This window comes from Gymnoscopelus braueri (assembly GCF_963280865.1).
Source record: "Gymnoscopelus braueri genome assembly, chromosome: 20".
Taxonomy (NCBI): domain Eukaryota; kingdom Metazoa; phylum Chordata; class Actinopteri; order Myctophiformes; family Myctophidae; genus Gymnoscopelus; species Gymnoscopelus braueri.
This window is the reverse complement of record NC_137622.1, coordinates 28097895-28112005: the sequence shown is the minus strand read 5'-3', so window position 1 is coordinate 28112005 and position 14111 is coordinate 28097895. Positions and strand designations below refer to the sequence as shown.

General features: G+C 41.8%; 1 protein-coding gene across 1 annotated transcript in view; it reads right to left on the bottom strand.

Annotated features, from left to right (window-relative positions):
- pde6a (phosphodiesterase 6A, cGMP-specific, rod, alpha) overlaps positions 1–10985 on the bottom strand; it is a gene marked incomplete at both ends in the record, with an annotated part of 36629 nt that extends 25644 nt beyond the window's left edge. Inside the window, 4 exons of the mRNA XM_080415587.1 lie at positions 152–241; positions 1539–1694; positions 9453–9594; positions 10657–10985. Of these exons, the coding sequence (XP_080271713.1) occupies positions 152–241; positions 1539–1694; positions 9453–9594; positions 10657–10985 (717 nt within the window). The remainder of the gene's footprint in view (positions 1–151; positions 242–1538; positions 1695–9452; positions 9595–10656) is intronic.
- Positions 10986–14111: the final 3126 nt, after the last annotated feature.

Here is a 14111-nt window from a genome sequence, read left to right as displayed (position 1 = left end):
TCTTTCAAACTACTTTTTGTCCCTCAATACCAAAATCTCTTTGCCGAAATTCAGCGATTTACAAGCTCTTATGCATTGTGAGCTTGTAGATCAGCTATTTTCTGCCCCCAGAATATGGACGCTAGGGCTCATGTGGTTAATTTGTCCTCACCTGTGCCTTCCTGTTCTCACAGTTGTGGAGGTAGCTCAGATGGAATACCCTCATTATCAGGTTGGCAAAGTTGAGGAACATGTCCAAGGTCTGAAATCAAAACATAATGCAATAATTGTGAGCTTGTAGATCAGCAAATTTTGCTATTTGACAAATTGTGTAAATTTTTTACAAATGTGCCAAAAATAGGGTCACCAGGGTTAGTGTGGTTAACATACATTTTTAATTAAATTGTTAAATTGTGATATTACATTCCCAAAATGCCTTTCTTTTGACTGAGAGAAAGCGTTGATAAAGTTGTGACCGTACTGTATTATTTTAATGGTGGTCGTACAGTCCATCAACTGAGAGGCAATAGGATTGTGCAGCAAAAATACATGGTTGTAGAATTAGAGGAAGGAATGTTGATGAAGTGATGTATGTATGGTGCGTATATTACAAGACACAGAATGAAAACTTAAACAAAAGGTAGGAGCATTGCACAGAAGTGTATTTCCAATGAATAGACTGTATTTGTTATTGTGTGTGTTGTATCTCTCTTGCTCAGGCAGGTAGTTTCCAGAGATATACATAGAATGTTCTGGACGGCTGGAAAGTCATACAGACTTTGAGAAAGCTAGATGGAGAAATGATAAGGGTCAGCTCAGAGGCAGAAGCGAGGGGGAGTCAGTGTAAACAAAAGCCAGTTTTTAAGTTGCACAGAGTGTACCAGAGTGTCCTTGGCTTTATGCTCCAATAAGTATTTTCAAAGCAGTCCGCAAACTAAGTGTGCACCTGAGTCAAGGATAGAACTTTCCGTCAGGTTAAGAAAACCGAGGAATTCTTATATGAGCAAACTTTAACAAATGGCCTTAAGTGTAGTACAATTTCCGTCCCTCTTCATGCATGTGTGATGAATCTAAATCTATGTTGCATCAATATTGCAGACAATTCTTTCTTGGATATCATGATAAAGTAGAACCAAATGGAAATACTGCAGACCAAGTTTCCAGCTACCAAGTTTCTGTTCCTTGTTTCTTCTGATGGTTGCAAAGAGAGCAAAACTCTTTTACCAAACAGTCCCTGTTGCAGATGGAGCCAACATGTGGCAGTAGTTCAGTGAGCCACAGCAAAAACAAAAAGCAGGACGTCAGACATCTACAATGGCTTCATCTGCCACAAAGATACCCCCATCAGCGCTTTGAAGGCAGTTTTGCTGAAACATTTAGAGTAGCCATAGCAACACTTTTACCTAGAAAGTAGCACTTTGCTGTTCTTTTATTTTCAAAAGTGAGCTTTGGTTGAGTGTGGAGTCGTGTTTTGTTTGAGGAGAAGGAAATCAAAACAAAACAAATGCTACCACTAGTATTTTAAGGTAAGCATTCAAATGTATAAAATAGTATTTCACCTCCTCATCCTTGGGAGTAAACTGTGGTCCTTCTAGTTTGTTGATGGCCATGACGACCGCCACCATGTCTTTACCGGCGTGCAGTATGGGGACGGCTAGCACATTCTTGGTCTTATATTCCATCAAATCATCCACATAGTCACTGAAATATTCATTCTGTGGGGGGAGAAAGATCAAAGGGCAAACATAGAGAGTGAGGAGGGGTGGACAGAGAGAAACAGTAGATAATTTGACTTTTGCACACTAAACAACTTCCACAGCCACACCCATTCACACACACAAACACACACACACACACACACACACACACACACACACACACACACACACACACACACACACACACACACACACACACACACACACACACACACACACACACACACACACACACACACACACACACACACACACACACACACACACACACACACACACATGCTTGCTCGCACGCACGCACGCACGCACGCACGCACGCACGCACGCACGCACGCACACACAAACGTAATTTGCGTTTAATCTGTACATTTGGCTGAATAAGTGTGCCAGACTTAAAGTTGCCTACAGTATACTGACTATTCTTCTGACATGCCCAGAATATGGGAGCTAGGGTTCATAAAGGTAATTAAGTGGGTCAATAATTACTACTAATTATTACAAAGAAACCCACATATAACTGGAATAGCATTTAGACATCATATAAATAAAATACTAACATACTACTGTAATAAAAGCCACTACCATGCCAAGTAATTAACAATAAAATGAGTAGAATAGATAAAAAGTGAACAGCTCCAACACACACACACACGCACGTGTGTGCCGGTGTAGTATATTTGATAACATAACATACATATTTGTTGGTATTATTTAACTACACAAGTCTACAGGTAGCCTACTGTCAGACACAAGAGTGTATTCAGAGGTGCCTTTTGGTCTGAGCTGGTTGGGGGTTACAATTAAACATTCTCTTTGTTGTTTAGCTGGGAGACAGAGGTCTATGCATCTGTCTCCATCCCCTTTCCTGCTTCATACAGGTGCAAATTGAATCAGGGGCCTCGAAGGGTGATCTATTGTTTGTGCCGGGTGGGGGGGCTCACCTTTGAAGCTCACACACCCACATGTACCTTCTCTAGATCTCTCTGTTATATAAACTGTACCAAAATGCATCTTAGTGTGTGACTCAGCAGCCGGCAGGCTGTTGTGTGGTGTGGTGGGGACCTCAGGGTCCCCATAGGAAGCTGTTTGTACTTATGCAATAAATGGAAGCAACGAAACCTCACTAACTAGTGATGACTCCTTCATTCTACAACCATTCATTCTCATCTCTGGGACAACAAACTTATCTGCAATATGGCGTTGTTGGCAACTACAAAAGCAATAGAAACCTTTAAGTCTGTGGTTCTCAGATACCACATTATGGCGTCGAAGTCGGCAGTCGTGTTGGTTTGTTTTTTTGGGGGCGCGAGTCTCCAGGGATACTGAGCCAGGCGTCGAAAGAACGTGCGGCGGGACATCGGGACGACATGACGACAACTTTTCGAGAATCTACAAGGAGAGGACTTCATGACCAGATCTAGGACGGCTGGACGACTCATCTGGCTGCTCAACATATCTTCTGCGATCGCTAGAAGGGCGCGCTGCGTGACAGTAGGCTACCTGTAGACTTGTGTAGTTAAATAATACCAACAAATATGTATGTTATGTTATCAAATATACTACACCGGCATGCATGAACTCTGCACACGCACACACAGACTCACACGCACACACAGACTCACACACACACACAACCTCGCCCTGTACATAATTCCGCTGAGTCTGTGAAACTGGCTTGGGCCGGTGACCTCTGAGAGTAATCCTGGATAGATCTAATTCAGGACAGATTAACATGTCTTCATCTTGCGTTATGTCACGTGAATGCGCTCACGCGCACGCACACACACATGTAAGACTCTGAGCACCAGTGTGGCCAGTCGTATAACCACTGCTCTGATCTAATAATCACGAGGATAGTAATAGATATCTTTTTTAAAGTACTTCAAATTTAAAACATTCCCTGGGCAAATGCATAGGCCTATCTCTGTAATAATGTTAGATAGATACAGTAGATAAAAGGTACTTTAGTTAGTAGAGAGAGAGAGAGAGAGAGAGAGAAAGAGAGAGAGAGAGAGAGAGAGAGAGAGAGAGAGAGAGAGAGAGAGAGAGAGAGAGAGAGAGAGAGAGAGGGGGATGGGTAATGGCGGTGGACTCAGGAGAGAAATCGTAATCTGACTGACTGACTGACTGACTGGCTGGCTGGCTGGCTGGTTAACTGTGCTGGCTGGCTGGTTAACTGACTGACTGCTGACTATGAGATTCAATTCAAAGAGGCCTCGCAGGTAGTTTGTGGTACTACCTGTGTAGGCCCTATAAAGAGAAGGTGCATTCGCCATCTGTTTTGAATAAGAGGTGTCATGTTTTGCAATTAATTAAACTTACATAAACTATTTATGTTATTAAGGCTTTGTGAGTTCTATTTAAAATAAAGTATAGTTTTGGACCATGACGGAGGCGCGCCGACTCAGTAGACCTTGAGGCCAAGGAGTCGCGCCCGAGCGCCTCCAGGCGCGAGTGCCCGCGACGACCGGCCGATGGTCTGCTAGTCGACTCAGCGCCGTCCGAGTTATGTACCGATAGGCACAGAATCGTAAATAATATTGGTGGGGACTGCGTTTGCCCCACTGACTGTGTAATTAAACTTACATAGACTATTTCTGTTTTTAAGGGTTTGTGATTTCTATTTGACTGTGCAGGGCAGAGGCGTCAATTCTCTGAGTCATGGTAACCGCATACCCTCAGATTAAAAATTATTTCCACTATTTCTTAATTCCATTTAAAGATGTGTTTACATTATATTTTATAACTAAGGGATAGGTGCTATAAGGTTACAGGCTTGGAACCCAGTTAGCATATCCACAGTTCTGCTGTTCACACCTCCATTTTGGAAGACAATGAGCTCCCTGTTGATGGCCCAATTGCTGATGGCTCTTGGTATCAATGGCTGCGGGTACATGGACCATCATGTATTCATTCAGAATGAATTCATTCCGAATGAACTCATTCCGAATAGAGGAATCTGATCCACTCACCTATTTACATGGGACCTGAATAAAAGTATTCCTCGTTTACATGACCAAAGCATTCATTCGGAATATAACTTTTGACATGCGCAAAGTGGTTCCCGCCTACGCCCGGGCATGGACCAGGGGCCACTACCCGGAGCAGAGCTTCCCCTGGTGGGCATGGGAGGAGGCAATGAATAGCCCCCTTGTGCCTCCGCGGCGGAGGTCTGTCGGTCGTAGACAGACCGGTAAGCAACGCACCGACTCCTGGCCAGGCAGCGTTGTATGCGGTACAAGCCTGTGTTCCTTTGTTATCGCCGTTTTAATGCAAAAGTAGCAGATCTACAAGTTCAGACCAGTTTTTTTTTTGTATTGGTACCAGACACGGTAAAACGTAGGCTAGCCTATACTATTTGTCACATTTCTCATGTAGGTACGATGACGTCATCGCACATTCGCACATGGTCATTATAATAATAAATAATAATACATAAACACCGGACCGCTCATGGTCATTATAATAATAAATGGAGAGAGAGAGAGAGCAACACTACAGTCTATGAAACAAGGCACGCTCATTTATGGCAAAAGTACAAAAGTATTGGCATCAAAATATACTTAAGTAGAAAGTATAAGCTACTCATTATGTCGAGTGTCACGTTTTTCTTGTATTATTATGAAAAAGCTTTGAAACATGCTGTAACTCATTCACTGTGACGAAAACCCTCTTTCTGCGCCGAGTAGCGCGCGGTGCGCACACGGAGAATGCAGAGTCTGTCGCCCTAAAACACAATCGCCCCGGGTCAAAATCCAGCGACCATGGAGCGGCCGTGGATGGCCCGCTCAAAAGGTGCGTGGGGCGTAGTGTTTTGGGACGACCGTTCCGGCTGCCCATGTAATGAATTGATTAAGTAAAACTCATCTGTTTTCGCTGCAGCTGCGCCCTAATAATGTAGTTTTCATTTATTTTTGTTCACGTAGGCTATGCTATTAAAACAATGCAGCTATTGCAGTATTGGGCCTTAACATGTGATTAAAAATGTATACGTATTTGGCCCCTCATATATAAAATAAATGTAAAATCTGATTTAAAATTGAAACTTGCAGCTGATCAATGCGTTTCTGCGTTTACGTGTGGACAGGGATTAAAAAAAAAAAATCTTTGTCATGTGGCCAGGGATTCTTTTTAAAAACTGAGGACTAAAATACCCGGTTAGAAAAAGATCCATATAAGTGTAGCCTAGGCCAGCAATCCTTGGAGCGTCCGTTCTCCTGGACAAGTCTGGGCTTAACCATGGCTTATTAAATGACGCTATAGAATAGAATCATTCATTTTATCCCGCAGGAGCGACCATGGCCGAATTAGAGATTTGATAGGTCATTTTTGGACAATTCTGACAGCACTATAAGCACGGACATGCGCAAAGGAATGCATGTATTCCAAACAGAGAGGAGCGTTCGGAATAAAGTGTTTACATGGTCAATTCCGATTGGTATATCCCGATTCAAACGGTCTATACCACCCCTCCTAACCCGAATGAAAATTCATTCGGGTCAGACTGGAATGGAATATTCTATTCCAATTGAGGTGTTTACATGAGCATTTCTATTCTGAATGAATTCATCCATTCATTCATTCCGAATAGAAGTGTATTCATTCCGAATGAAACTGTCCATGTACCCGCAGCCAATGTGTCTTCATTAATATTCTCACTAACTCAACAATGAGATCTCCCACTCAACTCAGTGGTTTGATGTAGGTGATCAACTCCATTGTTTAGTTTAGTGAGAATTTGTGAAGGGTTTCAGTTCTGTTGGGCAGTTTAAAAGTTTAAACCCCCTGGATATTTTGTGCTGAGTCTTGTAATCCATTCTTTTTCATGGAATCTTCTCTGTCCAATTGTCCAGCGGTCATTGTATTCCAAGCCACATACCTTTATAGCCTCAATTCCATGTGTCATAAAGTGTTGAACAATTAACAAATGGGTATCCTTTTCATTATTAATGGTATATTTATGTTGGCTTATTCTAATTGCTATGGAGTTGCTCGTCTCTCCTACATATTGTAATCCACATACTTGGCAAGTAATCAGATAAACACAATTTCTGGTGTTGTATGTGATGTTCTGTCTTAGGCTAATTATATTTTTGTTTGTCCTGTTTTTAACAGTTTGTTTTGGGCTAAAGTAGTTAGGCCTTGTCCTAATTATCTGGTTCCATGGTTTCAATTTGCTGTGGACCAAGTGGTCTTTTAGGTTTTTGTTTCTCCTGTAGGCCGAGATTATGTTGAAGTTCTGTAAGAGGTCCCCTCCCCTGTTTTCAAAATGTCTTTTGATGGCTCTGTTTGCCAATAAACTTTGGCTAGAAAATGTGGTTACTAATGCTAGTGTGGGTTTCTCATTCCTTATTTTCACTTCCTGGAACGTGTTGTATGACTGGCTGGTTAACTGACTGACTGACTGACTGACTGACTGACTGACTGACTGACTGGCTGGCTGGTTAACTAGACTGACTGACTGGCTGGTTAACTGACTGATTGGCTGGCTGGCTGGTTAACTGACTGACTGGCTGGCTGGCTGGGTAACTGACTGACTGACTGGCTGGCTGGCTGGCTGGGTAACTGACTGACTGGCTGGCTGGCTGGGTAACTGACTGACTGCCTGACTGGCTGGCTGGCTGTTTAACTGACTGACTGGCTGGCTGGCTGGTTAAAGTGACAAAAGCAGTTGAATTACTTGTGTTCTTGTCTTGGTCTTGCAGGGAGGCTGACTGACAGGTTAACCGGTGAACTGTGTGAATAGCTGTCTGACTAATTGATGGATTGACTGGGTAAATCCTCATTTACCATATACTTGGTGAACATGATGGTGTCACTTGCTGAAAATAACTGTTATAAACGTGATGCTTCTCATTTGAAAATCAGTTCTTGTCGGCGGGTGACACTGTCTAAGTATAAATTAGGCTTATCATAACATAACCACAGTGCTCATTTGGACTGGAGATGAAATGAAGGCTTCTGCAAGCACTCCACTCAGCCTATAAAACTGTTACTGCTAGTCTTTTCCTGAATTACTAGGGCTACACTCACAGCATTAGCATCATAAAGACAGCCAATTATGGTGGAATATTAGCCATTCCTTCCCAGCAACAGGAAAGTCACTGGCTTAAGGCTTTGAGAGCTCAACTGCCACATTTCCATTTGCTTTCATGTGTTTGAACCAGGCTGTAGTGGAACTACAGTTCAATAAAGCACAATGATAATAATATTGTTTCTGGTCAGAACATTTACATAGAAGGACTAATATAAGAATGGGATATAACTTGCCAATTGTTGTTGCCTCATTAACTATAAATTCCACAATAACCTTGTGTGTGGTGGAAGCAGTAGCTGAGGCCAGTGGCCCAAGACTACTATGACAAAGTTGTGGCATATTTGGGAATTTGAAAATGTCAAAGGTATTGGTTGTAATGAGATTGAGCTGGTTTTGGGGCTGGATTAGTGGCACAGTCATGTGGTGTTCTACTGCCCTCTAGTGGTTAAGCATTGGTACTACCTCACACAGAGATTGATGAACAGTTGTCTGGTTTCCACTACAATGCCTTAATGGGGTAGCCAAGGTTTTATCATTAATAAGAGAAAAACATTTTTAACAATGTGCATCCCCCAGGTTGTGGGATACACTGCCTTATAAGATACAATATTTGTTAAAAGAATAATCTAACCAAAGAGAAAAGAAAACATTTGCTTCTGCTGTAGAACTGTATAGAGAATCTGATGGTTTCCAGCAGATACGTATATAGGTCCACACAAGCACGAAAATTGTCAAACATCCTATACTAAAATTTGCTACTGCAGGACCGTCCTGCCGGCGGACCCGCCATTATGACTCAGACATAACCATAAACAAACAAACACGATACGCCCATATATAGGCTTATCTCTATGACTCAGACATAACCATAAACAAACACGACACGCCCATATAGGCATATATGGACGGCCACGTCACTATGACTCAGACATAACCATAAACAAACCCGATATGCCCATATATAGGCATATATGGAGATCCGGTTGTCCAGAGCCACAGATCCGACCGCCATGCCCATATATATGGGACAGACTGACTTCAAACTCACTGGGCACATCGGCGAGGACTCGAGGGAGTGTGAAGCCCACCGTCGGGTCGTTCGGATATGCAGTTGTCTAGAACTGACAATCCGACCGATGTGTCCATATATGGGCATACCATATATGGCCATATACTGATGACACCAGGGATCTCCATATATGGACATAAAGGGGACAAGGACAGACAGATACAAAGATCTCTATATGGGCGTAAAAGGGACAAGGACTGACAGCTACAGAGATCTGCGTAGCGGCCCGAACCTCTAGCTGTCAAAAATTGAATATCTAGGCCCGGACCGCTGGCGTAGCAGTCCGGGCACCTAGGCTCCAAAGTAGCCTGACGACAAGTTCGAGTCCCGATCCCGACGGTCTTTGCCGCAAGTCACTCCCCATCTCTCTCCCCATTTCCTGTCAACCTACCATCCTATCAATAAAGGCATAAAAAAGCCCAAATAATCTAAAAAAATCATTTGAAGATCTACAAGCTCAAAAAGTTTTGCATTGTGAGCTTATAGATTGGTTATTTTCATCACCACACTGGGTGAGACCTGCTACTGTGAGTGCCTATCCGGAAATACCGGAAGTACCACAGAGCTGTTTACATTCCCAGTGCATGAAACCGCTGGGAACAAAGCTAGTGCAAAGATACAGTGGGTTAAGATGTGACTTTTTTTGTACCTGGTTCACGTCAGGAACGTTCATCAACTTCTTGGCGGTTGCCACTTGGCCCACGATGCCCATATCCAGAGGGTAGACGATCTCACAGTCCGGAACCACCATACAACTTTCCAGCTTGGCATCTTTATGAATATTAAACAATCTGGGGATGAGAAATATATATTATGATTTAAAAAATATATGTTTTTTTTAACAAGAGTGGGCAGTCAGTTAGCTGAGAACAGGGGATACAAATGTATGTTGCTAACACAAGAAGCCTTAGCAATATAAATGTTTTAATCTGAACAGAAATTGTATGCATTTAGGAAGCTATTTGCACTGTGTGATCCGAACTTTCGTGCGTCCTCAACAAGCAATCTGCATGTGGTAGCTACCATGACCTGTTTTAGTTATTTTCTTCTCAGTGCCATTCTTATACTGTATGTTATACAGGTTAAATACTGTATATTTAACTGTTTCTTCATTTAAGGTACGTGCTAGTATTGTATCTTTGAGGTTTCTGGGCCTGCTTGGAGATGGGTAAGCCCTCTTACCCATTGTTTTTTGGGGTTCCCTGTGAAACCAGAACATTTCCCTGCACACGAAATATGCTACACTTGCACTGTACAAATAATATATAACTAAAGACGACGTGTGCATATCATGCAGCATGACAGCTGAAAGAATTGAACAAAAAAATAATAATTAAAGAACAAATTGTTGTTGCAGCCTTGAGAAGGCACAGTGGGCAATTAACCCCAAAACGGCTCCAAGGATGCTGCCCAGAAGGTTACCTGGAGTTCTGACCAATAAAATGCTTACATTTAATTGTGTATGTGTGTCTTTTTTTATACCCATAGTGTTTCTGTAGTATACTGTAGTTTTATGATAATTAAAATCTCTGCTGTCGGGCAGTAACCAGCTAACCCCAAGATGTTCATTTTTCAGGAAATGACGAAAACAAAACAAAACAAAACGTGGAGTTAGGAGTTTTTTTCATCATTGATAAGAACAGCTGAATTCGACCTCCAAGCTCACAATGAGGTTGGAGGTCAAAAGGGGGTGGAGCCTGGAGTCAGGGGTGGAGTGGGTTTAGCAGAAAGTTTGAGGATCCAATGGAGTTGTTTAGTCAGAAGCTATATATATGTGTGTAAACTAACTTAAACTGCATTGTCCGTAAAAACATTCAAATGAAGAAAAACTAAATGTATTAAAAAAAAAGAACCTGGTGGACAGCTCAGGCGTTCCATTCCTCTGGCGGTACATGAAGAGACTCATTTTGTCAGCCTGTATAATGAAGCTCAGATGCTTCAGCAGGTTGAAGATTGACTTCTCCATCTTTATTTCATCCTGGAAGTCCCTGATCAGGTCAAACAGGACCTCGCTGTGCTCCACCGATGTAAGATCATGATGTTTCTTGACGTCCAGGACTATCTTCCGGTTACCGTCCAGCAAGTCTGCGATGACCTTCGACCGGAGGTTGTCGTCATAGAACTGCTTGGCGAACTCCGGGTTGTCGTCCAGGAACTGCTCAGCCGCCTTTGCGTCCACCATGGCTATGTGTCCACCGGATGATCATAGGAGATACAAAATGTATAATTAAAATAGTTATTTTTTATTGATTATATTTGTTTGTGTTTGGTTTTTGGAGAGCATTGCATTTGGCATAACGAGAGGGGGAGTGTATTGGTTTGGATTTGAGAGAAAAGATGGAAAAGCTCCAAGAGATGAAAGCAAGCAAATTGGTTTCATTTGTACACTCTCAGAGTTAAATTAAGACTGAGGATTTAAAAAATATATACATTTTTTTCTTCTTTTTTTTTTGTAGGAAAGAAAATGAAGGCAATATATATGAGTAATGCACTCTTGTTTACGGTAATGTTGGCAACTTCCATGACAAGGATCAAGTTTATGAGATGGGGCGTGGGGAACGATCAAGTTAGACCAGGAGAAAATGTATATACAACTGTAATCAAAACTTGAAGGTACTGTAAGTACAATGTTTTTTGAATGTCCATTTGTGGTTGGAAAATGGCACATGCGAGTTGTTTATCACAGTCATGGGTGCCTACTGCCTAGTATCTTTATCTCAACTAGGTCGGGAGGCGATACAGATACACAGTGGAAATTCATCCAGTGAGATAAATAAAAAGAGTGGAGGCCAGCGATGGGGGACTTCTGTATTTATGTAACTGCATGCAGCTCATCCATATGACCACTAAGTAGATTAAAACAAACCATAAAGGTAGTGGCAAATACCATTTGACCCAGATCTGACACTGTCCTAATAGCCTGTAGAACCAATCTCTACACATGCAAACAGCAGAAAGTATTCATTTTAAATGTCATTAAATATAAAAATGTAAAACAAATGCAGAGAGAAATGCAACCAGCAATACTTTTGGATGGACAGGATATATACTGTCCATCCAATATATATACTTTATATATAATATATATACTTTTACTACACATAATTGTTGGGGGGGGGGGGGGGGGTTGTGGTGGGGGAGAACATTACTCAAAGTTCCCCAACTGTCTTTAAACTCTTAGTTTTAGTTGTGTCCTATAAAACACCTAATACTGCTCTCAAAATTCTTTCTTCATTATAAGCAAATATGAGGGCCAGACGTACCTGTTAAAGAGCTTGCCTTATCTCCAAGCCGAGTGGGTTATCTCTCTGTCCTGCCAACCCCTACCAGTGCTGAGAATAGGGATTAGAGGGATGGTTTTAAATGGTCATGTGTGGCCATAAGCCTGCATCCAATTACAACACGGGATAATCATACCTCCCAATGTTGTTGTTGCATTAATTCATACAATTTGTCTCATTCCATTCCTAAGAACATCAGTGGCTTTGCATGCTACCAGCTCAGTGGGTATAGCATGCACTGTACCATGTTATAGGGTTCCTACTTCCTTCCATTGCATGTATCACTCAATTACTGAATCATAGCACTGTGATTTTGAGTCCCACTGAATACACCTTCATATTATAGCCTACACTGACATTGTCAAACCTACCCCACAAAATGTGCCCAAACCCCAAACTAGTAAAAATAGTGTTTTCAATACTATTTTCACCCTGCTCTATATCATATGGCAATCAGTTAGGTTTGTCAAAATATAGGAGTGTCAAGTTAGCATCGCGGTTTCAAATAGGTGAGGAAAGGATTCATGTTAGTAGATATGAAAGTTATATAGTACTGTAGATATGAAACATTTGAGTTTATCGTCCAGAACCATAAAACCATTAAAAGGTAGGGTAAGGGATTTTCTTTGGTTAAAATAATTGTTAAATATATTCTGATAGTACTCATTGCTATAGAGTGTTTGTTCAGTAACAGGAGTCTCCTTGTCTCTCCAGCTCTGTATTAAACAGAAAATACACTTTCAGGTCGGGATACCAATGTTATCCAATCAGGATAGAAAACTCAGTCAGGATACACAATTGGAACTGGAACAGGCTGATAAATGGGTACTCTCTCCTGATTGGCTGAACTTTTGTCACCTACCTGAAAATGTATTTTCTATTTATTAAAGAGCTGGAGAGACAGGGAGACCCCTGTGACTGAACAAACACTCTGTAGAAATGATTACTATCAGAATATAGTGTTTAACCTTTAAACAAAAAAAACGTTCAAAAACAATCACAACTAGAAAAAGTGCTCCTCGGAGCACAGGTCTCCGCCAGGTCAGGTAGGTTATTGTGGGCCAGCAATGTTCAGAATTTGCCAATCAGGATGGAATATAAAAAATCGGACGGAACCATCTTGATCACTTGACTATAGAGATAATGTGTACTGATTTGCATGATGTTTGGACAAAATGTGTAGGAGTAATATAAAAAATAAGAATCGGCCTCCTGGTGGCGCTATAATAGGGCAATGTGAAAAGGGTGGCGTTTGTTCTTCAACGTAGTGCGAATGTGCGTGCAAAGTTCCACCACAATCGGACGCTGCGTTCATGATTTGCGGCATTTTGTTCAAAACGGGCCACTCCTGCAAACTTTAGATGTCAATGTTAGCCAATCAGGATGGAATATGAAAAATCAAATAGACCCATATTGATCACATGACTATAGAGATCATGTGTACCGATTTGCGTGAAATTTGGATAAAATATGAAAGCTTAATCTCAAAATATGTGTTTTACATAAGTCGGCCTCCTGGTGGCGCTATAAAAGGCTAATGTGAAAAATGCAGGGCAGATGTTTTTCCTTGGCCTCTAGGGAGTATGCGTGCAAAGTTTCACGCAGATCGGTGCAGTTACAGTTAAAAATGCAAATTGGCCTTTTATAGCGCCACCATGAGGCTGATTTGAAAACGTTCAAGTGGCATTTGTTCCTCGGCCTAGTGGGAATGTGCGTGTGAAATTTCACGGAAATCGCAAGCTGCGTTCATGATTTGAGGCATTTTGTTCAAAATGGACCAATCCTGCAAACTTTGGAAGCCAACCTTAGCCAATCAGGATGGAATGTGGAAAATCAGACAGATCCGTGTTGATCACATGACTATAGAGATACTGTGTACCGATTTGTGTGATGTTAGGATAAAATCTGTAGGAGTAATATAAAAAAATGGGTTTTGCACAAATCGGTCTCCTGGTGGCGCTACAACAGGCCCATGTGAAAAATTTGGGGCAGAGGTTCTGAATTGGCATCCAGGGAGTGTGTGTGCA